The sequence below is a fragment of the Elephas maximus genome, chromosome 12 (genome assembly GCF_024166365.1).
Source record: "Elephas maximus indicus isolate mEleMax1 chromosome 12, mEleMax1 primary haplotype, whole genome shotgun sequence".
Taxonomy (NCBI): Eukaryota; Metazoa; Chordata; class Mammalia; order Proboscidea; family Elephantidae; genus Elephas; species Elephas maximus.
In genome coordinates this window covers 5,741,170-5,766,284 of record NC_064830.1, presented here as the reverse complement: position 1 = coordinate 5,766,284, position 25,115 = coordinate 5,741,170, and the positions used below count along the sequence as shown (strand labels likewise).

General features: G+C 43.5%; 1 protein-coding gene across 1 annotated transcript; it reads left to right on the top strand.

Moving 5' to 3' along the window:
- Positions 1-1,542: 1,542 nt before the first annotated feature.
- CLN8 (CLN8 transmembrane ER and ERGIC protein) lies at positions 1,543-23,876 on the top strand. Its single transcript, XM_049904131.1, has 3 exons — positions 1,543-1,688; positions 12,554-13,222; positions 22,934-23,876. The coding sequence occupies exons 2-3, from the start codon at positions 12,680-12,682 to the stop codon at positions 23,255-23,257; spliced, it is 867 nt and encodes a 288-aa protein (XP_049760088.1). The 5' UTR covers positions 1,543-1,688; positions 12,554-12,679; the 3' UTR covers positions 23,258-23,876.
- Positions 23,877-25,115: the final 1,239 nt, after the last annotated feature.

Here is a 25,115-nt window from a genome sequence, read left to right as displayed (position 1 = left end):
GATGGCACAGTAGTTAAGAGCTATGGCTACTCACAGAAAGGCTGGCAGTTCAAATCTACCAGCCGCTCTTGGAAACCCTAGGGCAGTTCTATTCTGTCCTCTAGGGTTGCTATAACTAACAACAATAAATTAATATAAACATGTTTAGTTTTTTTTCCGCAGGGTCCTGGGAGAGGGGCTAGTTCAGAGGGTAGGGAATTGTTCAGATAACAATAATAACTAGTATCAGTTATTTCCACATAATTACACTTAAGGACTAATAACCTTGGGATGGATAAATAAGGGCAGGGTTTCTTATTTCTCGGTGGGGATGAAGAAACTAAAATGCAAAGAATTAATTTGCTAGTGGTTAAGGGATAGTTTGAGGAAGTGAAACTGATATTTGAATGCTTGAAATAAACATTTTTATCACCTTTCTGACAGTGGGTTATTCTCATTTCATTTTTATAAATGAAGCATTTGAGGTTCAGAGAGGTTATGGAAATCTTCCCGGTCGCTCAGTCGAGGGGTAAAACCAGGATTCTCACCTGGGTCTTCCTTGTTCCAAGGCTCTTGTTCGTTCCATAGTTGCTGGGGGCTTCCTGTGGAGAGACCGGGTCCAGGCGTAGCCGAAGTCCAATCCCAGGCATGGAATTTCCTATTAGGACGTGGCTGTTGGCAAGGGCATAGGCATAAAACAAAAAAGACTGTCCAGGGAAGGGCCCTGTAAGCGCTCCAGACAGGAGTCCGCACAGGCAGGTCCCTCAGCTGTCCGGCTTCGAGTCCACCAGAACAGTGACCCGTCTGCCGGGCACCAGGCCTGTGGGGAGCCAGGAGGAGGGGAGAAAGGCATGGGGAAGCCTCGGGTTGCTCCCCTCATCCAGAGATCTCTGAGCAGTTCTCAGGAGGCTGTTTTGTTTTTCCCTATATTGTAGAATCACGATGATAATGTTGCTTGGATATTACTTTTACCTTGTTTAAATTCTCTTTTCTCAGGTTCCGGGAGAAAGATGTGGCAGTCTGCTTCCATAAAGGTTAAAATTTACGGCCTTGGAAGTCCTATGGGGCAGTTCTACTCTGTCCTATAGGGTCGCTGTGAGTTGGAATCTACTTGACCTCAAAGAGTATATGTACTTACATAGAAAACCCTCCCATATGTGCTGTTAAGTGGAAAGAAGTCATTTGCAGAATACATAATACTGTTTATGTTATAAAAGCCATTTACGTGCATAAGAAAGGGCAACCGATTTGGGGTTTGGATTTCCTTAGCTATCAAATTGAGCCCCGATGAGCGTATTAAGTTTAGCAGGTGCAGAAAATATAAACGAAGCAAGCTGCGGGGTCAGGAGGCCAAGCTCCACCGTGGAGGTGGGAGCGCCGCAAGCCCAGGTTTTATTTCACCGGCCGCGGGTTCAGGCCAGTGTCCCCCCCACCCGCGGCGTGGTACGGCCCTGTCTCTCCCCGCCCGGGCGCGCGTGGTGGTAGCTCCCAGCCGCGCGGGGAGGGGCCCAGCGTCGTGGTTCCGCCCCGGGGCCGGCGGGTGCGCGCTGACGCCCCGGACTGTGCCCGCTCCGCGCGCGCCCTGCCAAGTGGTGACCTTGCAGTTTCGCAGTCAGGTGACTGCCGGGGTGTGGTCAGCGGCGCCGGGCCCGGGAGATGCGCGCTCGGGAGCGAGGAGGCGCGCGGAGCCGCGGCCAGGGCGCCCGCAGGTGAGGTGGCGGGGAGTGCGGGGGCCTGGCCGGGGCCGGGGAGGGGTCCCCCCTGGTGCGCGCAGGGCGTCCGGGAGCCCGCACCGCCGCGGGGGTCTGCACTGCCGTCCGGGTGCGCCGCTCTGGGCGCCTCCACCGCCGTCTGGGCGCCTGCACCGCCCCGGGGGCCTGCACCGCTCTGGGCGCCTGCACGGCGGTCTGGGCACCTGCACTCCGCCGGGTGCACCCCTCTGGGAGTCCGCAGTGCCTCTGCCCGTGCGCGCGCGCGGCCACCTGGGCCCTGCCGTCCAGAGCCCGAAGTGGTCCTCGGGACGCGTGCACCCCAGGGCGTGGGCTTCGAGCGCCCTTCGGGCCTGAAGTTCCCTGAGCCCCGGCGGCCCGCCTTTTGTTTGGCTTTATTATGGCACGGGTGGCTTAGCGCGCGTGGAGACCTCCCAACTTGGAAAATCACCTTTTCAACTCGCGTGAGTTGGTAAAGTCGCAGGGATGACAGGAGGGGAATGTAGGTGGCTGGAGGCGGATGCGTGCTTCATCCTTGCTCCTTGCGCTGCTCCTGACGGACCGGCTTGGGTAGGTATTGTTTGTTCACCCCATTTCACAGATGAGGCTGTGAAGACGGGGAGTGGAGGGGACTTGTTCAGAACCAGATAAATGAGCCCCTGGGCCTCTCTTGCACAGCTCAGCTTGTTTTTATAGATGGGGTCCGGGCAGAAGTAGGAGGTACCGCAGAGTGGGATGTTGTCCACGACGGGGTCAGTCGAGCAGGTTGGGTGGGAGGGAGCGATGGAACCCTGAGCTAGTCACCTCGCCGGCTGGGAGACCAGCTGCTCTGGGGTGGGCCAGGTAGGTGGAGCTGCCTGTGTTGTGTCTGCTTTCCCAAAGTGGGGGGTGGGGAGGTGGGGTGGATTCCAGCCCCTATCTGACTTTTCCTTCTCTGTGAAATCTGCAGCTGCCCCATTTCTGCTAACCTTATTAACCTGATTCTTAAAGCTTTATCATGAAGACTACCAGAAGGAAAAGCAAGGATTGAAGGAGATATCAATGATCGGGGGAATATCATGCCCTGAGCTTTGACAGGTTCTTGCATTCCTTAGCCACACAACACTAATATCCTCGCAGTGGTCTTCAGGCCATAGTTGTTACGAAGTTCTCAGTGACTTCTTAAACCCTAAAGAGAGTTAAAAATAAGAGATCCTTTAGGTATCCTCAAAGATGTTTACCATAGAATGCTTTATAATAATGAGAAGCTGGGGGGAAAAAAAACCAAAAACCTAATAGGGAACTGGACAAGTAAATGATAGGATAGCAGTATAAGAGAATCTCCGTAATCGTGAATTATGGTGTAGACGACGTTTCATATGAGAAAACAGAGTATTTCTGAAAGAAAAAAAACAAGACCACAAATTAGCGTGTATAATTGTATTCCTTTTTTTGTGTTGTAAAAGTGTAGATAATATAATATTTGCCAGTCCAACATTTTTCACATATATAGTATAGTTTTATCACTTTTAGAAAAATGATTAACTCAGCAGGTACCAAAAAATAATAGTGCTTGGAGCTAGGGAGGGAAATTTATAAGTTTTTATTTATTTTTAATTATATTTTATTGAGTTTTTATTGGAAGTTTACACAGAAAGTTAGGTTCCCATTTGACAGTTTCCACAGTTTGTTCAGTGACATTAGTTACATTTATCAGAATCTGTCAGCATTTCCTTTTTATTTTTTAACAGTTTCTGCATGTACAATTTAGTAACATTGGTTACATTCTTCCCAGTTGTGCAACCCATTCTCACCTTTTCTGAGTTGTTCCTCCCTCATTAACATAAATTCACTGCCCCCCCAGGTTCCTGTCTAATCTTTCAAGTTGCTGTTGTCAATCTGATCCCCTGTAGATCTTAAAAGAGCTATTTTTGTATTTTTAATGCTTGTTTATGTTTTCTGAGTGTTCATGGAGCATGTATTTCTGTTGATTTTGGAAAAATCATTTTTAAAAACTGTCAGTACAGTTTTCAAGATGTTGGAAGCTTGATTCTCATGCACACGGTCAGCACATATTGGGTTTTCTTTACCTGGTAAGTAAGGGAACCAACAGGATGACAAAGCCAGTCCAAAAGAGAGTGCAAAGAAACTGGGATATTCATAGTGCGTGTGAACAAGGAAACTTGCTGCGTGTCCCACCATGCAGTGAAACCATAACCTTTGGGATTATCTTTCCTTCTGGACAAAAAGAAAAATTATTGCCCCTTATCAGTTTTCTTGGAAACTCTGGTGGCGTTGTGGTTAAGTGCTACAGTTGCTAACCAAAGGGTTGGCAGTTCGAATCCGCCAGGCGCTCCTTGGAAACTCTATGGGGTAGTTCTACTTTGTCCTATAGGGTCACTATGAGTCAGGGTCGACTCGACGGCACTGGGTTTTTGGGTTTTGGTTTATCAGTTTTCTGTAAGTTCGTGTCTAATTTTAAGTGGCCCAGTAAAAAACCAGTTGCTGACTTGTTTCTGACTCATAGCAAGACTTGTAAAATAAGTGGAATCTAATAAATGGTAAAATAAAGTTATTTTCCCCTGGTCAAATGATCCTTAAAGAAGTTTGTAAAGCTTGTTCTAGTGTGACATACAGAGGCATTTCTATCTCTTATTTCATTTCCAAGTTTTGGATAAATTATCTTACCCTAACAAAAATCATCACCGTTTTAGCCTACGGCGAGTAGAAGAACCCAATAGATTATCAAATTGAGCTGGAAAGAGTCCTCATGGTCATTGAGTCCAAGATCCAGTTTTACAGGTGAATTTTTATGGCTTGCTTGGTCACACTGTAGCTTTGGAACTAAAATTCTTAATTTTTTTGCATTCAAAATTTTTTTTTTAAAGTTCGATACAGTACAGCAGCTTGAACAAGTGAACCTTACAAAAGAATAAGGTTTGTAGATAACATTTTTCCCAGAGAAAATTAAATACAGAAATGGGGCTTTAGGCCTGGCTATGACTGGCCGCCCTTCGGTGAGTCGTTTCATTTGTCTTCTGGCTCGGTTTCTTCAACTACTGAAATGAAGGAGCTGCAGTAGATGGTTTTTAACTATGGTGCCCCTAGGACTCTAGGTTGTAAGAACATGTTGAGCCTGTGCTATTCCGTCTCCAGTTTTACACATGGAAGGCAACGACGGCTTCAGCTATGAGCTATATTTTAGGCTTCTGGTAATAGGAAGGAGTTACTAGGTCTGGGGTTTGAAGTGAAGAAGAGAAGTGGAAGAGCTGGGGTTTCTGGAGGGGCTGAAGAAGGTGACAGGGATGTGGTAAGGTCGAGGGGCAGATTGAGAGGCAAGAGGAGAACTGAAACTGTGTTCCACAAACCTGGCAGCCACTACCTCACCGGAAGGAGGTCTAGCAGGGCTTTCTGTGGCTGTGAAAATGGGAGAGCTGAGCATGGCAGGCACCTGAGGTCAGGCAGAGATGGTAAACAGCCTGGTAACAGTAAGCAGAAACAGTGAACGTCAGCTATTATCAGTCTTTGGGATGTCTCTGGTTTGAGCAGGTATTTAGGTAAAGTTGGGAAGTTGTCGAAGGCAGCAGTGCCCTCTACAGAATTTCTGGGCAGGCCGACGGGCCTTCAGATCAGCCACTACCTAAAGCCTGACTGCTACCTTCATGATGCAGGTGGTTGGCTTCACTTCATTTTGAGTTGGGAGATTCTGATTGATGCTAAACAAACTCAGACTACCAGTAACAGATAAAAGCAGAACAGTGGCAGCTTGCCCAGAAGCAGTCTCTGTGCGTACAACGAGGTAACCACCAGTTGTCCTCGAATCAGTTCTGACTCCTGGCAACCCCATGTGAGTCATAGTAGAACTGTGCTCCATAGGGTTTTCAGTGGCTTGTTTTTTTAGAAGTAGATCACCAGGCCTTCTGAGGCACCTCTGGGTGGACTCGAACCTCCAACCTTTTGGTTAATAGCTGAGCACATTAGATGTTTGTACCACCCCAGGGACTACACACAACTTGATAGGAACATGAATTATCAGGAGGTTTTAACCAAGGAATCAGAGCAAGGGGAGATGGTTATAGGGTTTGAAGGGGTAGCAGGCATTTGGGTTTTTACGGTGTTGCGTCAGTATCTCTAATTGGCACCTGCTATATGGCTGCCTCAAAATCAGGATTGGAGGGAGACTCATTAACAACCTGCAATATGCAGATGACCCAACCTTGCTTGCTGAAAGCCAAGAGGACTTGAAGCACTTACTGATGAAGATCAAAGACGACAGCCTCCAGTATGAGTTATACCTCAACATAAAGAAAACAAAAGGTCCTCACAGCTAGGCCAATAAGCAACATCACATAAATGGAGAAAATACTGAAGTTGTCAAGGATTTCATTTTACTTGAATCCACAATCAATGCTCATGGAAGCAGCAATCAAGAAATCAAATGATGTGTTATATTGGGCAAATCAACTGCAAAAGACCTCTTTAAAGTATTAAAAAGCAAAACATCACTTTGAGGATTAATGTTCTCCTAACCCAAGCCATGGTATTTTCAATCGCCTCCTATGCACGCGGAGCGCTGGTGGCACTGTGCGTAAGTGTTCAGCTGCTAATGAAAAGGTCGGCAGTTTGAATCCACCAGCCGCTCCTTGGAAACCCTCTGGGGCAGTTCTGCTCTGTCCTGTGGGGTCGCTATGAGTTGGAATCACCTCGATGGCCAAGGGTTTGGTTTTTGTTTTCTCCATATGCATGCAAAAGCTGGAAAGTGAATAAGGACGACCGAAGAAGAATTGATGCCTTTGACAAATTACGGTGTTAGCAAAGAATATTAAATATACCATGGATTTCCGGAACAACAAACAAATCTGTCTTGGAACAAGTATAGCCAGAATGCACCTTGGAAGCAAGGAGCGTTCATCTCACATACTTTGGACATGTTATCAGGAGGGATCAGCCCCTTGAGAAGGACATCATGCTTGGTAGAGGGTCAGCAAAAAAGAGGAGGGCCCTCAATGAGGTGGGTTGACACAGTGGCTGCAACAATGGGTTCAAACATAATGAGGATCGTGAGGATGGCACAGGACCGGGCAGTGTTTCATTCTTTTGTACACAGGATTTCTGTGAGTTGGAATTGACTAAGTGGCCCTTAACAACAACGACTCTAACTGCCTAGGTGGGCTTGCCAGATTTCAGCTCTCCCCTCTAGCTCACCTGTAGCATTGTTTCAGTAGCTGACCTTAACTTGTCCAAAGTTCTTTCTTTAGGTACGGTTGTTGTTTGTTGTTGTATGCCTTCGAATTGATTGCGACTGACAGTGACCCTATAGGACAGAATAGAACTGGGCCATAGAGTTTCCTAGGCTGTAATCTTCATGGTTGCACATACCTGGTCTTTTCTCCCTCGGAGCCACTGGTGGGTTCAAATTACTGACGTTTCAGCCAGCAGCCAAGCATTTAACCCTTGAGCCACCAGGGCTCTAGTACCTCTTAAAGGTTACCTAGAAGACGTGTTATTGTTATAATTACCGTCCGGTCGATTCTGACTCACAGCTTCTGGCTCAGAGGCCCCAGGTGTGGCAGAGTAGAATTATTCTCCGTAGGATTTTCAAGGCTGTGACCTTTTCAGAAGCAGCTAGCTAGGGCTGTCTCCTGAGATACCTCTAGGTGGATGCAAACTGCCAACCTTTGGGCCCAGTAGTGAGCACCTAACCATTTGCTCCGTCCAGTGGCTCCTCTAGAAGGCTTAAAACCTGGAATCCTAGTGTCAGTTTTAGAGGGTGATTGTTTTTTTCCTGGGTTTCTGAGTTCTCGGAGCCAATTTTCTCTTGTTAGATGCCATTGAGTTGATTTTTGACTCATAATGACCCCATGTGACAGAGCAGAACTGCAGTTTGAATCCACAATCCGCTCCTTGGAAACCCTATGGGACAGTTCTCTTCGGTACTATAGGGTTGCTATGAGCCAGAATCCACTTGATGACAATGGGTTTTTTGGCTTGGTATTTTATTTTAAAGATTAAATGAACCAGTTGACTGTGTCCAGCACATAGTAGGTACAGATATAGTAGCCAGGATCCCATTATTTTGTATTTATGTATATCTTTCATTCCCATAGTCAGACACTGGGCCCCAATATGGTTAAGAAACTTTTTCTTAGCTTCCAAATAACAAAACCAACATCAGAACCCAGTAATACTCTTCCTAGTGCCCTGGAATTCCTCTCTCATCCCCAACCAGTACCTTCCTAAAAGGGCATCTGTACAGTCACTTCCGTTGATAGGTATTTGACTCATTGTTGCAGTCAGAACTTTTCATAGCCCACAGTGACCCCTCTTTACGAAGCAAAGGTCCCAAGCAAGTTAAGTGACTGGGCTGAGAGGATATTGATGCAATAATGGCAAAATGGGAACTGTAACCCAGATCTCATGACGGACATGTGAAAAAGTACAAGGCCATATTTTAACAGTTTTACAAACTGGTTGCCACTGAATACTTAATAGTGGGGCTTCCTTTCTACCAGCCTGGGTTTATTTCACTCTGACAAAATCTTTTAATCTGCCCTCCCAGTTTTAGACTTCACTTGAAATTGATCTGCACTTGTAAAGTGCTAAACCCGTGCTGGTGAGATGAGAAGGCTGACTTGCTTATAGAACTGGATAACCAGAGGCAAGTGCTTTTGTTAGCCTCTTAATGTGGTGTTAAGCTTGATTCATTTACAGATTAAATTTTAAGTGCATTTTAGGGTGTGTAAGGAAACTGGAGGCTTTACTTAACGTGACCGCAGACTTGGTCCGAGAGATTTTAATACCGCAGTAGCTACCTATCAGTATCATCTATTACATCTGTACACAGGTATTCCAGTGTACACTGAAAGCATACACCAGAGGTAAAATAACATTGAAGCCATCAGAATTCTCGGCTAGAAATGTGAACAAAAGTACATCTTTTTCTTCTAAGGCAGTCATTCATATGCATGGAGGCCTTTGTCATTACTTTTAGGTGCCACCAGTTAGTTCTGACTCATAATGACCCTACTTAGAACAGAATGAAACACTGCCTGGTCCTGTGCCATCCTCACCATTGCTGTGTTTGAGCCCATTGTTTCAGCCGCTGTATCAATCCATCTCATTGAGGATCTTCCTCTTCTGCTGACCCTCATAAAGGTCTCGACTATATCGAAGCCAGAATGGAGAAACAGAGGAAAATAAACACATCTACTGTTTTGCCTTTGGTTATATGACCATTATGAAATCTAAAAGTTTGATAGTTATAAAAAAAAGAATTCCTTTATAGTTTGCGCTAGGCCCCTGAAATCAGACTCAGCACATGCTTAAACAGGTTAGTATCTTCTGTATCCTTGGAGCAGAAAATGTGGTAACAGTGGCCACTTCAGCTGAACAATGACTTTATTGTTTTTCACATAGGTTATCCCCAAGTTTAATGAATGGAGTGAGTCAGTAGCATCTGAGAGAAGCACCTGTACCACAGAGGAGAGGTGTGGGTGTGCCTTGTGCCTTTGTGGAAAAGGGGAACCAGAGTGCAGTCCCTGGGGGGGCTGGCTTCGGGCTGGGGGCGCTTTGTACTGTTGCCTCACAGTTCAGTCAGGCCTGAGCTGGGGTGAGTGGGCTCTACTCCCATGGACCTGAGGGTCGGATCTGCATAGTAGGCTGCTCTGTTCCTCTCCAGGCTTGCCCTTTACTCACTCGATGTGGATGGAGAGTGTGCGGTGTGTGGTGAGCCCACACAGAACTGGTGGGAAGTGAGAAGGGGAGTGGGTGGGGAAGGGACCCAGTGGCCAGTCTGAAGCCAGGCTCCTAGTGCTGCTTTGTCTCTGGTTCTGGGCTCTCTATGCTGTGTGTTGGTTTCCTCCCTATTAGTCAAAAGGCTGGAATGCATAACTTGAGAGATTGCTTCCGGTTTTGAAAATCTGAGACTCTGGTTTTTGCAGTTTTGCAAACAAGTTCAAACTTACATAAAACGGACCAAAAGAAAAAAAAAATGGAAACAAAATCCACTGCCATGGAGTCGATCCCGACTCGTAGTGACTGTCTAGGACAGAGTACTAGCCCCATCGGGTTTCCAAGGCTGTAAATCTTTACGGAAGCAGACTGTCAGATTTTTCTCCCACGGAATGTAGGGTGGTTTCAAACCATTGACCTTTTGGTAAAATCTGTTCACTTATCCAACAGATGTCCCTTGATGAGTGCCAACCCTGTGCCAGGCAGTGACGGACACGCAGGTGGAGCCTATGCCCTCGGAAAGCTTGCTCTTTAATGAAGATTAGAATTAAATAAGCAATCAGAGCGCATGTAAACTATTGTAACAGGGAAAATACAGGGTTATACATTCGGAGCTTGTAGCAGAGGTGCTTAACCTAGTCAATGGTACTTTCTCTCGACTGGGAAGGCTCTGGGGGAAATGGCATTTAAGCTAAGACCTGCAGGGCCACAAGGGATTGACCAAGGGGAAGAGGGGAAGCAAAGTAAAGACATTTTAAGTAGAAGGCCCATCGTGTGCAGAGTCCCAGAGGTAGGGGAGGATGTGGGATTTTCAGAGAACTGAAAGGCTTTCAGTAAGGGTAGAGCAGAGAGCGAGGTGTGTGGATGGTGAGAGAAGGTAGGTGGGGATTGCAGCAGGAGCTCAGACTTCCTTCTAGTGGCGCTGGGAAGTCGTTGTCGGGCTTCAGTCAGAAAAGTGAAATGAAGAACAGAAGCAAACTGTTTACAACGTTGTCCTAGTGTTACTACAAGAAACTGGTATGAAACAAATGAGATGACTGTAGAGGCAGGAAGGTTCTTGAGTTCGTTGAATATAAAACTTGAAGCGTTTTACATGATCTAATTTTGTCCAACTTAAGTTAGAATAAGAAATGGATTGGTCATGAGTAGCAGAAATATAAAAAAAAGAACAAACCATAACATGATTTCTGCATCATCGCAGAGAAAAATTACTGATTTATTTTAATGGGATTTATTTTTTGAATAGGTGATTACATCCGTCTGGTTCACAGTCTTTTCCTTCCTTGGAGACTGTGACTGTTACTAGGAGTAAAGGGAATTTTTAAAACAGCGTACCGATAAACTGTACTGTGGCCCTCCCTCTATTCAGTCGTCATGTATGTGTTTTTCATTTTAGGATTTCATTTTTCCTGGTTAAAATTAGAAGAGTCACCACCTTGAAAGTGAGAGATAGAGAAAGCCATTAAGATTATTTAGTCCAGGGATGGGAAATAGGATCCTCCTGGCAGTGTACCTCTCATGGACTAGGAATATAGCTACCTGGAGCTTCATGGGAAGAGAGGTGCTATGTGGATTTAATAGAGCGCTTGAGCAGTTAATGATATCTGTCCTGGTTGTCTGAAGATGGGCATAAAAATCAAAAGCACATTGCCATCGAGTTGATTCCAGCTCATAACAACCCCATAGGACAGAGCAGAGCTGCCGCACAGGGTTTCCAAGGGGCGACTGGTGAGTTTGAACTGCCAGCCTTCTGGTTACCAGCCAAACTCTTAACCATGGTGCCGACAGGGTTTACATACGTGGTATCACCATGCTCAGATCTAATCCGGTGCTGTCATTTTCAGATGGGAATACTGAAGTCAGAGGAGTTAAACTTTATGCAAGGTAATAGACTAGAACGGGGGACTTCTTTTTCCCCCCATTGTTTAAGGATATTTGGAGGCCTGGTGGCACACTGGTTAAGCTCTATGACTGCTAACCAGAAGGTCGGCATTTTGAATCCACGAGCCGCTCCTTGGAAATCCTATGGGGCGGTTCTACGCTGTCCTGTAGGGTTGCTATGAGTCAGAATTGACTCGATGGCAATGGGTATTTTTAATAAGGACATCTGAATGATGGTTATAATACGTAAGCACCCATTTGAATACCTACTATGGTAGACATTGTATTAGTAATTCTTTTACATAATTACCTTTGAAGTTCATGTTGTTGTTGTTAGGTGCCACTGAGTCACTTCCACTCATAGTGACCCTGTGTACAACAGAACAAAACACTGCCCCATTCATGGTGGTGCTTTATATGTGAGGAAACAGCCTCAGAGAAATTCAAAGACCACATAATTAATAAGCAGTGTAGCAGGGATTTGAACCCACATGTACCTGCACCACTGCCTGTATTTTTGCCTTGTGCTGTGGTTGAAATTTGGTACGTTCCTAAATATCTTTGCCACACAGACTGTAGGGTGCCAAGGCAATGTTCTTTTCTTGGATTCTGGAGGTAAAATAACAAAGTGTATTTCTGTGTGGTTATTTAAATGGTTTCTATCCTATAGAAAATATGGATTGTATAACTAATCAACAGACGGTCATGAAAGCTAGAGACTAATTTGGGTAACACTGTAGTCATGAGTGGAAATTGACCCAACAGCAGCCGACAACAGCATAGCGGAGGGTAGAAGACCTCGTGTTTGTGGTAGTGACATTCATACCTGTAGTTGAGGGCTGTATCTCTATTTTCTTCATTCATTCTCATATACTGCTAATGAATGCTATCCTGTTAGGTTCATGTGTCTTTGTAAACATGTAAGAGTAAGGTAAAGAATTTGAATATATAGATATATATTTAATATCTTTTTAGGAGTTTTTTTTGGTGGCACAACGTCTAAGCACTTGGCTGCTAACCGGAAGGCTGGTGGTTCAAACTCACCTAAGTGTCTCTGCAGGAGAAAGACCTGCTGATCTGCTCTTGTAAAGATTACACCTGAGAAGATCCTATAGGGCAGTTCTGCTCTGTCACATGGGATGGCTATGAGTCTAAATCAACTCAACGGCGCCTAACAACAATATATTTTTGTGAAAATATTTTTGGTACTGGGGTAGTGATGTGTTCTAGCTTCTGTTACACAACATAAAGTGAATTATCTTTTCTCTCTTCAGATCAAAGACAAATGCCTGAAGATCACAGAAACAGTTGCTCTGACTTTTTTTCTCGGATAAGACGTAGTCTAGGGCCCCAAAGCCCTGTATTTACCCAAAGACTCTTTTGATAAAAAATTTAGGACAATGAATCTTGAAAACGGTGGAGCCACATCCAAGAGCATTTTTGATCTGGACTATGCTTCATGGAAAATTCGCTTAACGCTAGCGGTAGCTGGTTTTTTCTTTTACCTGGGTGTCTTCATAGTGTGCCACCAGCTGTCTTCCTCTTTGAATGCCACTTACCACTCTTTAGTGGCCAAAGAAAAGGTCTTCTGGAATCTGGCAGCCACTCGCGCTGTCTTTGGCATTCAGAGTATTGCCGCAGGTTTGTGGGTTTTGCTGGTGGACCCTGTTCTTCACGCTGATAAAGCACTTAACCAGCAGAACTGGAGTTGGTTCAGTGTGGCAACAGCCACTGGATTCTTCTTCTTTGAAAACGTAGCAGTTCACCTGTCCAACTTGTTTTTCCGGACCTTTGATTTGTTTTTAGCTACCCACCATCTCTTTGCCTTTTTTGGATTTCTTGGCCTAGCTGTCAATCTCAAAGCTGGCCACTATCTAGCGATGACAACCTTGCTCTTGGAGATGAGCACACCCTTCACCTGCATATCCTGGATGCTCTTAAAGGTAAGCATTTCTCATAAAACATGGGATTCATTTGCTGCTTCTGGCATTGTCGGCAGAACTTGAAGGGCTGAGTATTCATTTAATGTCTGTGTGAGTGGTTAGAACTCTGTTGTGGACCATGCTGTAAACTCGTCAGCAGACCAAATCATAGTAGGCAGATTCAGTAGTGAACACATTCTGGCCGAATTCCATTTTATTAATTTTAAACGAATCTTTAAGGCTTCCAGCTCCATAAAAAAAGAAAACTGTGGGTTTTATAATTTAGTAGATGGTGCTCGTAAGCCCTAGAAAACATGAACTTTCTTTCACATGCTTTTTTGTTAAATCTTAATGTTTAAGCATACGCACATGTGTTTTTGGTTTGTTTTTGAATAAGGCTATTTTACTAGTGACTGGAAGTATTGGGGACCTAGCATAGTTCTTTGTCTAGCATGTTTGGTGATGTTTACTTACTTTTTTTTTTGAAAATATCTTTTTAAAATGTGATCTTTTGTGTATGACCTTGATTCTCATTATGTTGTCTAAATACTCCATGTTAAACTTTTTTTTATTATTATTTTTGTAGTGTAGATTTTTGCCATCTTCTGGAACACATTACTTTGTTCACAGGATATTTCATGTGAAACCTGAAATGCTATTTTTTTGGTTGTTAATTTTTAATGCAGTCTCCATAAAAGTTATGTCGTTGAGTATTTCTTGTGTATAGAACACCAACCGTGGTAAGCTCTAAGAGGAAACAGAAGAAGTATGACATACCGTTCCTGCCATGTACATCCAAGGTGATATCAGTGGTACCAAAAACCAACGAGACCCACTGCCGTTGAGTCGATTCTGACTCATAAAAAAATACGAATGGTCTGTATCAGTGGTCCAGACCATTCATATATAAGAAGCATTTATTGAATACGAGTTATGTATGAAGCACTGTGCTAAGCTAAACCACACACACTGCCATTGAGTCATTTCTGACTCAGCGACCCTGTAGGGCTGTGTAGAACTGCCCCGTAGGGTTTCCAAAGCTGTGATCTTTACAGAAGCAGACTGCCACATCTTTCTCCCATGGAGCGGCTGGTAGATTCAAGCCACAGACCTTTAGGTTAGCACCTGAGCACTTAACCACTGCATCACCAGTGCTACTTAGACACTGTGCGAGAACCTGAAAATTCAAAGAAGAAGCTTCCTGCTGTTCCCCAGGGCTGTCCTGTGTAGTACCAGGTAGAGTGCGTACCGTAACAGAATGGTGTGCAGAGTGCAGGGTCCCCAGTGGGAGCCTGTGTGGCCTGTGGGACCAAGGTGAGGCTTTATCTGAGTGTATACAAGGGTTAGTTCAGCAAAAATCACTACCGGTATAAAGCCTTGCTCTAGGGCGGCCATGAAAAATAAATGGCACGGACAACTGGTTAGACTTAAGAGCCTAGAGAGACCATCTTGAGTGTGTGTTTTAGGGGGATGATGTGGGGTTCTTGGGGACAGGAGTGATTTAGGTAAGCCTTCTGCAGGGAAGGGAGCCCTGGTGGCGCAGTGGTTAAGAGCGCAGTTTCTAACCAAAAGGTCGACAGTTCAAATCCACCAGCTGCTCCTTGGAAACCCGGTGGGACAATTTTACTCTGTCCTACAGGGCCACTGTGAGTTAAAATCAGCTGTATGGCAACAGGTCTGATTTGGTTTGAGGAAAGGAAGAAGTGTAAACAGAAACCATGGATGGACTGAAAGAGTCACTTAATGTACCCAGCTGCCCTTTGAGTTCCTGTGCTGAAAAAGATGAGTACTGTAGAGGGTTGTTATGAGTTGGAATCAACTCAACGGCAGTGGGCTATAGCTCCTGGTTGTTGTGCAGGCGTCGTTTTAGGTAAGATGCTGTGACCTGGTACCCCTGTAAGTACCCTGTCCACATCTCGTTAGCGCCCACACCACACAGTTCCCCAGCTTTGTCTTCGTGGGTGTTCTCACCGCAGAGGTGGAACCTTCTTGAGGATTTGGCAGCAGGGACTGTGACTCTGACTTTGTTTCTCTAGCGTTGAACACAGCACCAAGGGTTTTTATAGTCAGTGTGGATGAAGGAGCACATTCTGGCAAAAGACAGACGAGTAGCACAGCATTTGTGTGCTAAATAAATGTAAAGCCATCACTGAGTGGCAGTAATGACTTGAAACTAAAACTCAGAAAATGGACTTATTTTGGATAATTTATGTTTTGAGAAAATAGGTTGTTTGTTATCTCAAAGTTTTGTTGTATTTTTGCTGGAAGTTTTTTAAAAATAAAGGGGATGTCTTTCCTGCCTCACTTTCACTCCTCTGGGGTGATAAGTGTTGGACGTTCTGTGTGCATTTTTCCAGATTTTTATCTTAGCTCCTTTTAGAGCCAAAAGTGGAGACAGCCGCCTGCTGGGCTAGTAGTCAGAATAGAAGAAAGCAGAGGCCAGTAGGGGTGTTACCTGCAGTTCTTACTCTATAAGGTGTGGCGGTTCTTTTAAGCACCCCGATCTCTCAGGAGGAAGGCTCGAGGTAGTGTGCTTACCACTAGAGTTAGAGACCTTATTTTGGGTTTTGCCACATTCTCTAAAGTTATTAGGATGCTGTTTGTACAGAGTGGAAAAAGGGTCATCCAAGTCATAGCTCCTGGTCCCAGTAATTATGTTAACTTCCTAAAGCCAACAGTGCTACAGAGACTAGACCCGACCAAAAAAAAAACTAAATAGCTTTAAAAAAAAAAAAAAACCAAACCCATTGCCATTGAGTCAGTTCCAATTCAGAGTGACCCTATAGGACAGAGTAGAACTGCCTCCATGGCGTTTCCAGGGAGTGGCTCGTGGATTCAAACTGCTGACCTTTTGGTTAGTAGCCAAGCTCTTAACCACTGTACCACTTTAGGGCCTGCATTTCCAGATAGTTTTAGTTCTTGTTCTAGCTCAGATACTACTAAGGGTTATAAGTAAATGATTGTGTGTAAAATATTGAAGGCTTTTCAAGCTTTTAATAAAGCTGCCAAATTCTTGGATAGCTGGACATCCGAATCCAAAGAATCCACCCACCATGAAACTCTAGTTTGATAAGATAGTAAAGAATATAAATCAGGACAAAATATTATCACTAATTTAAGATGGGTTTATACCTCCAGTGCAGTAGTTTTTTCTTTTCAGATTTGATTCTGAAATGTTTAGAAATAAAAAAAAAACTACACAGGACTCAAACATCTAAATATAATTCATCTACAAAATTACTAATCCATAAAGCAAATGTGATGATGTGAAAACGCTGTCAGTTATATATATATTTTTTTCCATATGCAATATGTATACTAACTACTGAGGTCCGAAGCTATATAAATCTACACAAAGCATACAAATCTTTGTGTATTATGTTGCAAATTTTGTTACTGTACAACAGCTTTCCTCAAAGCACTTGGTGACATCTGTATACAGAAATTCTAGTGCCTGAGTAAGACCAGAGAACTTTGGGTTCTGAAGCTTTGAGTTTTCTAAAATTTCATGTAATTACATGCAGAGAAGTTGATGTTTCTGTTGTGTGTGTTAATAATTTAAGGAGACTGCTTTTATAGTAAGTTAGGAAAATAATGGAAAAGTACCCTTTTAAAAATGAATCTTTAGGGAATGGCTAAGTGAAAGGAAGACGAGTGCTGCCAGTAAAACCCTATGGAGCAGTTCTACTGTGTAACACATGGGGTCACCATGAGTAAGAATTGATTCCATGGTCATTGGCATGTGATTATATAATAGAAACATGACTTAATCTGGAGGTTAAATTCATTCCTTAAAATATTCAGCATTTCTGTTGAGTTCATTTCAAAACTATAAGTTGATTCTATAACGACAGAATCGTTAACTGAGTGGCAGGATCGTCCTTTGGCAGAAATGAGACATTTGTATGCACTGGGCTACCATCGGAGGCCATTCACCCCCCCTATTTCCTGACTCTGTGGACTTGGGCAAGTTACTTTGTCTACTCTCTGTTCACTTGACTGAAAATGGGGTTGTCTTGAATATGAAATGAGTAAAGCGTATATGCAAATGAATAACACATGTAAAGTGCTTAGCACAACACCAGCACCAAATTTAAAAAAAAAAAAATTAGCTGCTGTTTGTTCTATGTTTTCTCTATTCAAAGATGCTGTTGATTACAAGGCAGTATTTTAATTAAAGCTTTTCCAGGAGAAAAGCCGAAACATTAAATGTGGAGGGAAGTACATGTTATCTGTGAAGTGAAGGCTAAGCTTGGTGAAGTTGGTTCCTGTTCGTTGAACGAGGTGTGGAGGTGATTCGGGAGGAGCATCACCTGGAGCAGCCTTAGGGTACACTTGTGCTCTACTGTTTGCACCTTTACGGTGCTTCCTGGCTATTGTGAAGGGGAAACCTTTTCCATGTGAGGAATCTGACATATAAAGCTTCAAAGTTTACATGTTTTTGTCTTTGAGAAACATGTATTTATTTTGTCTAATTGTGTAGTTCATAAAATTAGACAAAAAAATGTGGTAATAATATAGTATTTGGTTTCAGTAATTTTCTGGGCTGCTCCTAGAAGTGAGGTTCAGGTTTTTGAATCAGAAATTCACCACCTACCCTGACTCCTCAAGAAAATCCTGAAACTTATATTTGAATTCTGATCAGTGCCCTTGATCCAATCCATTGCTGGCGAGTTGATTCCAACTCAAAGCGACCCTGTAGGATGGAGTAGGACTGCCCCACAGGGTTTCCAAGGCTGTAATCTTTATGGAAGCAGACTGCCACATCTTTATCCTGCAGAGTGACTGGTGGATTCACACCACCGACCCTGCAGTTAGCAGCTGAGCACTTTAACCACTGCACCACCAGGGCTTCTTATGCACATGGGGTTAGCAGGTGAACTTTGAAATTTTGTTAATAAAAATAGTAATTGGACTAAATCTGTAGACGAATTTAGGGAGGGATCATGTAACATCTTTGTATCAGTAGTCCTTGACTTATGATGGGGTTCCATTCCAATGACTCTTGTCATCAGTCAGTTCTGACATAAGTTCAATACCTCTTTTTTTTTCCCCCAAGTTTTCACTATTATTGCCTTTTATTATCAGTATCTTTGTAAGTCCAGTATTTATTTGTTTTGGAGGGCTGGAAACATTACATATAACCTTATAGATATATTTTAATGTCGTGTGTTACACATATTACTGATAAACCCAGAACCCAGTGCCGTCGTGTCAATTCCGACTTGTGATAATATTACTAATAAGATGTACCCAAAAAAAATAGATAAATACAGCTCTAAATGCGGTTGATCGTAACTCCAGTACGGCATAAGTCGGGGACTATCTGTAATATTTTTCTACCAAGAATATAACATTCCCCTCTTTATTCAATACCTTGTCAGTATCCCTTTAAGTTAATAGTTTCACATAGGCACTAAAAATAAATTTAAAGAAAGAAAATATATACTTTGTTTTGACTCATTTTAAGAGTCAAACTGTTGCCAAGTGTAGGCCCGTTTTGCACCGTTAAAGCTACTGAGCACTCATCCATCTTCTGAGTCTCAGTGTCACCTGCTGCCGCCATTTTGTGTCTGAAGTGAGTGGTGAGATTTAAGAATATGCATATACCAAGTCTAAATTTTTATCACCCGAACTGTGACACTTTTGAGAGTGAAAAAGGGCACCAGGAACTGCTCTAGGCAAATCAGGACATGCCATCAATTGCTAACTGAGAATTGATTACCTTTGTGATGCCGACATTAGAGATGCAAAGAGCCTCAAAGAACTTACCCATTAGCCTAAGCCTATAATTTTACAAATATGGAAAAATGTTAAAGTATTAACTTATCATGATTGGTTTTCATCTGAAACATTAACCTGGTGAACACAGATTCTTTCGATTTGAGTGCATTCCTTCTTCCATTTCTCTGTCCTCTTTAATTTGGTGGAGCTGTACTTATTTCTGTTGCTTTTGGATTTTGGTTAGGTGCTACAGCTGCTAACCAAAAGGTCAGCAGTTTGAATCTACCAGCCGCTCCTTGGAAACTCCTTGGGACAGTTCTACTCTGTCCTGTAGGGTCACCGTGGATTGAAATTTACTCAACAGCAGCGGGTTTTAATGGGTTTGAGTCGGAATGAACTCGATGGCAACAGGTTTTTTTTTTTTGGTTTATCAGTTACTCCAGGAGCCCTGATGGCTCAGTGGTTAAGCGCTTAACTGCTGACTGAAAGGTTGGCAGTTTGAACCCACCAGCCGCTCCGCTGGAGAAAGATGTGGCAGTCTGCCCCCATAAAGATTTACAGCCTTGGAAACCTTATGGGGCAGTTCTACTCTGTCCTACAGGGTCACTATGAGTTGGAATCGACTTGATGGCGGTGGGTTTGGGTATGTCTTGTCCTGAGTGCGTCAGACTTCGGCAGTGCAGGAGTCCCTGTGAGGTACGTGGTTGCAGTCTGTCCTGAATTAGCACCACACAGGCCTGTAGTTCTTCATTTGTATCTGGGTAGAGGCAAACTGAGTGCTTGGTTGTTTGTGAAAAGCAGCCTAGGGTGTTTCTGAAAGTGGAGTGTGCTGAGAGAGCAGTTCCGAGCATCCTTGAAGACCGTCGAGCATGAGTGAAGCTGCAAGCAGGGGTCTGGAGTTGCACTGCAGAAACCGTGCAAAGACGTGTTTCTGTTTTCCTGTGTTAAATACACAGGTGCTTCTCACTTCAGTGGATCTTTCAGCCTTGACCTATTCTTCCTCTAGTTCTCTTCACATTTTTTTAGTAGTACCTAATTTACCTGAAGTGTTTAATATTTATCAAAAGAAGAGTACAAGTTAGAATATTTCTTTTGGCTATATATATGCAGATAACTTAATTATCAGTAGTACTAGAAAAAAGCATGGGTATGTCAGATCTATTTAGAACTTTTAGGAAGCTGATTTTTGGCAATCTTACTGTATTTCAAATAACAAGTTCCTTTTTTTCTGTACCTTTTTAAAACAATCCCTGAAGTCATTGATTCCATTGCATTCTTTTTTTTTTTTTTTCCTTTATCAGAGCTGTCCATGCACATTTTTATGACATCATGAGATTAGGTTTTTTTTTTTTTTTAATTTGATACCTCAGATGTTGGTTTGTCATATTCCCCTTCTAAGGTTTTGCAAAGTTAGTTCTTGTAAAGTAAGTCCCTCTTTCTGAATTCTGTGTTGTCGTCTGCTGCCCTGACCTGCACCAGCCCTTAGCTTTGCTTTGCTTGATCTTAAGAAAGTCACTACTTCCTGTGCCCCTTCTATTCCCAACTACCAAGTTTCCTTCTGTAAATATAAGAAAGTGTCCCCATCCTAGAAAAGGATACGCTGTGGCATGAAGCTGCCGAGGAAGATCTTTGCAGCTTGGATTTGGGCAGAGTGAGAGGGAGATTAGAGAGAATGCTGTGCGGAAGACTCACTGGTTTGAGCTTGTAAAAACAGTGTGGGCACAGTGTCTGACCTCCTCTAACTTCACAGGGGGATCAAGATCAACAGCCCAAGGCTGATTCCTGTGAGGGGGAGGTCAGACATGGCTCCTCTCTCCATCTTCACCAGTGCTGACACCATCCGTCCCTCCTGTGGCACTCACTACTTCTCTGCTGGGTTTGTTAATTCATTGCAATAGCTACACAGAACTCACAGACAGTACTCATGATTATGGGATCTATTAGGGAAGTAACAGGTTACAATTCAGGTTCAGGAACCCTTAGGATACAGTTCTTCCATCAGGACAGCCTCTTCCCAGCTGTGCTCACAGGCACACCTCTCCCTGGCCCTCTGTCTTTGCCCAGAGGCACTCAGCTTTCTCGATCCATGGGCTGGGAAGCCCACCGAACAGTCTCCTGCTGGTCTCTCCTGCCACCACTTACCACCGTCTTCAGGGTTACAGCTCACTCTGTCTGTCTCCTGGTTCCAGTAGCATCTCAGTGCAGGGATTCTGGATCCAAAGGGCACACTCTGCTCCTGGCCATTCTTCCTTGGTGATGGTGAGATCCTGTCATTCCCGTCACTGGGGTGGCTCATTTCAGCCCTAGCAGGATGGCAGAACTGATTGATTCTTTTGCAGTCCCTGTCTGCACAGTCACACCCAATGACCTGGGTAGGAATTCCAAGACCATTGCAAGAAAGGCCACACAAAAGTGACCCATCGCCACTGCAGGGCTGTACTGACTCGTACAACGTTAGGTCCTGGTTTTCGTGCCCACGCTCTGGGAAGAGTCAGCTGTAGCTGCAACAGGGTTATGCTTCTGGTCTTCATGTTTCCTATTCAGTTTGAACTATGACTACTAGAAACCCCTTTAATGCAGATTTAGAGTAATTTTTAAGACAAGTTCATTTTGGCTTGTATTCAAGGGCTACTAGGGTAAAGTGTTTATTTTATAAAAAAAAAAAGGGGGGGAAGAAAGGCAGGGGGGAATGTATCTCATCTTAAACTTACCTTTTCTCCCAGGGTCAAGTATAACAGGACTGGCATAGGTCTTTTCATTGTAGTAAACAGGTATTGCTTGTTTGTTCATTATGTGAAAATTCAAGGTAAAAAAATGTTGACAGATCTAGGGAGCAAAAATCAAGAAGAGTAATAAGTGAATAGCAAGCAAGCATCAAGCCACCTGTTGAAACACATACTCTTATACAGAGAGAATGGCCTTCTTTCAGAAGTTAGCCCCTGTATGATAAAAAATTTAGCTTTACCTAAAGCGAGTTGGCCTTTGTCCTTGGTTCGAGAGAACTGACCCTTAGGATGTTGGTAATCTAAGTGTCTTCCATAAGACTCCAGGCCACACCTAACTAATGAGTTCAGTGAGGTGATGAGTTGACTCTGAGGTGGGGACTAAGCAGGCTGAGGAGACCCACACGCAGTACCTGTTGATCACTTGGTAATACTGATGGACCTCAAGGGAGAAGGGCTGGAGTTTCCATTGCGGGATGAGACCCCCAGTAAAAGCTCTGAACACAGAAGCTCCGTAGGCTTCCTGGTTGGCGAGGGTAGTGTGTCCCTTTTTGGGATACGGAAACTCTGCGTTGGGAACCTTCCCAAACCTTGCCCTATACATCTCTTTCTTTGTATCCTTTTTTCCTACTTAAAGCTGTAATCATAAGCATAGCACTTTCTATGAGCTCTGTGAGTCGTTCTAGCAAATTATCAAACCCAAAGGAGTAGTGGGAGCCAGCAGGTCAGAAGTAAGGGAGCCCAGAGGAGACTCCCAGGCTTGCGGCTAGAGTCAGCCTTCTTGGCAGTCTGAAAAATGGCATCTTTTTAACTTATGAGCTCTAACCTAGCTCCCAGTGGCTGGGGTCAGAGAGAGAAGTGTTGCATCGGCAGCTGGTGTCAGAGAAGTGAAAAGTGAGAATTTAATTAATGTTGATATCTTTGAAGTTGGCGGCAGGAGTGGGATTTGCTAGTATGTCGCAGCCCCGGTGAAATGAAAGCCTGAGCAAGAAAATTCTGTGCTTTTAAGTGGACTTGTTACGCTCAGTGAATTAATGGTAGTTAAACCCTTTTTTAAAATGTTAAGAATGAGTTTTGATGTTGAAAAAAAATTGGGGAACGGATAGGAGTGTTGGTTGAACGACATGATGGACATAATAAGTTAATTCACTGAACAGTACGTGTGAAGAATGTTGGAATGGTCAATGCTTTGTTATATATTTACCACAATTAAAAAAAAAATAAAACAAAACCCAGTTTTGGCTGTTTTGTATTGAAATCTGCGTTTATTTTGTCTCCCCTGCAGGCCGGCTGGTCGGAGTCTCTGTTTTGGAAGCTGAATCAGTGGCTTATGATCCACCTTTTCCATTGCCGCATGATTTTAACCTACCACATGTGGTGGGTGTGTTTTTGGCACTGGGATGCTTTGGTCAACAGCCTGTATCTGCCTCATTTTGCTCTCTTCCTTGTTGGACTGGCCCTCCTCACACTAATCATTAATCCATACTGGACCCATAAGAAGACTCAACAACTGCTCAGTCCAGTGGATTGGAACTTTGCGCAGCCAGAAACAAAAAGCTGTCAACCAGGAAGGGCCAATGGTCAGATACCCCAGAAGAAGCAGCAGTAGGTGTTTCTGGAACCCGGGACTCTAATAGTGCCGACCCAAATAACGGCACGTGCGATAATATGAAGTTCCTCGAACAAATAATTTTATAAAAAATGAGGTAGCAAATGTTTTTTGTTTGTCTAGTCCTGTTTCTCTAAGCAAAATACTAACTTTATATTTCATTAGTAGTAATTTTCGAGTAGCCACAAAGTATTTTTAAAACCTCGATCCCGTCTCTAGGAGATTTTTGCCGTCATAATTTCTTTGACTGTTATGGTTTATTCTTGTAAGCCTAACCATGTTGCACCATTTTTAGCATTCCTTCAAGAAGGGGCTCTTTGGGGTCAAGGCATTGCAAGCTGTCGAGAAGGAGGGAAGACGGCTTTGATGGAATACTTGAAGTGACTTCATATTAGAAGTGCCCACTTGGTGAATGTGGCTGTCAGCATTGATTCTTTCTGTTCACATGTTCACATTTTGTGTTTTTTATTCAAAATCATATTCTTCTTTGTTGGAAAGAATTGACCTAAGATGGAAAAGTACTGATTGGTGTGCAGTGAAATTTTAAAACTATGTGTACAATGGTGCCATCTAGTGGCAAAATCCTATAAAGGCACTGTCAAGGATTCGTGACCCTCATTATGAAAAAATAAACACCTGCCTTGAAATTCACCTACCCTGATGTGTGCATGTGGGGTAATTTAGGTTAGGTCTTCTAAGAATTTTTTATCAAGGAAGCTATCTTAAAATGAGCATTTCAAAGATTTATATTACTCGTATGACAAAATAAGTTAGGTTTTTCGTAATTAGGTTTGTCTAGACGTTAGAGCTGTTTTTTATGGACTAAGTTGCCGATAGGTGCCCAGACTCGACCCTAATTCCTTGGTGTTTCTCTGCAGATTTCAAGGTAAGATAGTAATCCCGTTTTCCCTCAAGATAAGAGCTAGATGTGGGCACCTCACAGATTATCCTTGCAGCTACAGGGTCACTGAGGTCCCTTGCAGCAGTCCCTAGGGTGGGATTCCAGAGTGCTGAGGTCGGATCCTTCTTTCCTTAACGGCCTGATAAAGTGTCCTGTCTCCCTGCTGACACCCACAGTCCATCATTTTTATTGTGTCGTGGTAGAATTCGTGCACCAGTTTAGCAATTTTATTGACACATACGAACATTTTGTCGTGGCCACGAGTGTGTAATTAAAAAAAAGCTCCTGTCTTCTTGAAGGCACTGTTGACGTGTTTGTGAAAAACACGTTGTGTGTGTTGGTCGTGCAGGTCATGCGTGAGTTGTGCTTGTTACGGAACACACAGCGATCCGGGTAGCGTGCTTCGATTATGCATGCTTTAAGCTATACAGGTTATTGGTTATGTTTAGGTAAAGGTATGTAATACCTGTGTATCTCGTTTTAAGAAGTGATTTAACTTTTTAAAAACATCCAGCAAGCCATGCCCCTATTAAGACTGTTAAACTGAAAACCCCATAGCTTTCTAGCCGCCTGCTCTCTGGGCAGTTTTATCCTTTCTTCAGGAGGCAGAGAGAGCTGGTGTTGTCTAACCGAGCAGAACTGTACTGATGTAACTCATGTTTACAGCACCCAAATGGATGTCAGTCCCTGTCTGAAAATAAACGTACCTTACTGTCCTTATCACTGTGAATGTTTTCTCTCTCGAAGATACAAAATTTGATAAGTCTTTATGTGTTAAAAATTCAGCTTAGAGTTTGAAGTATTTAGTTTAATGTGTAACTGACGTTCACTAGAACTTCGACTTTCCCAGGGGTCCACCCTTTATGCCCTGATAGGTCTTAATAAATATGTTGCTGAAATGCAAAGAGACAGGTAAGTGCCGTAAAAATGCCAGCTAACCTGCTCTGTCTGGTCTCA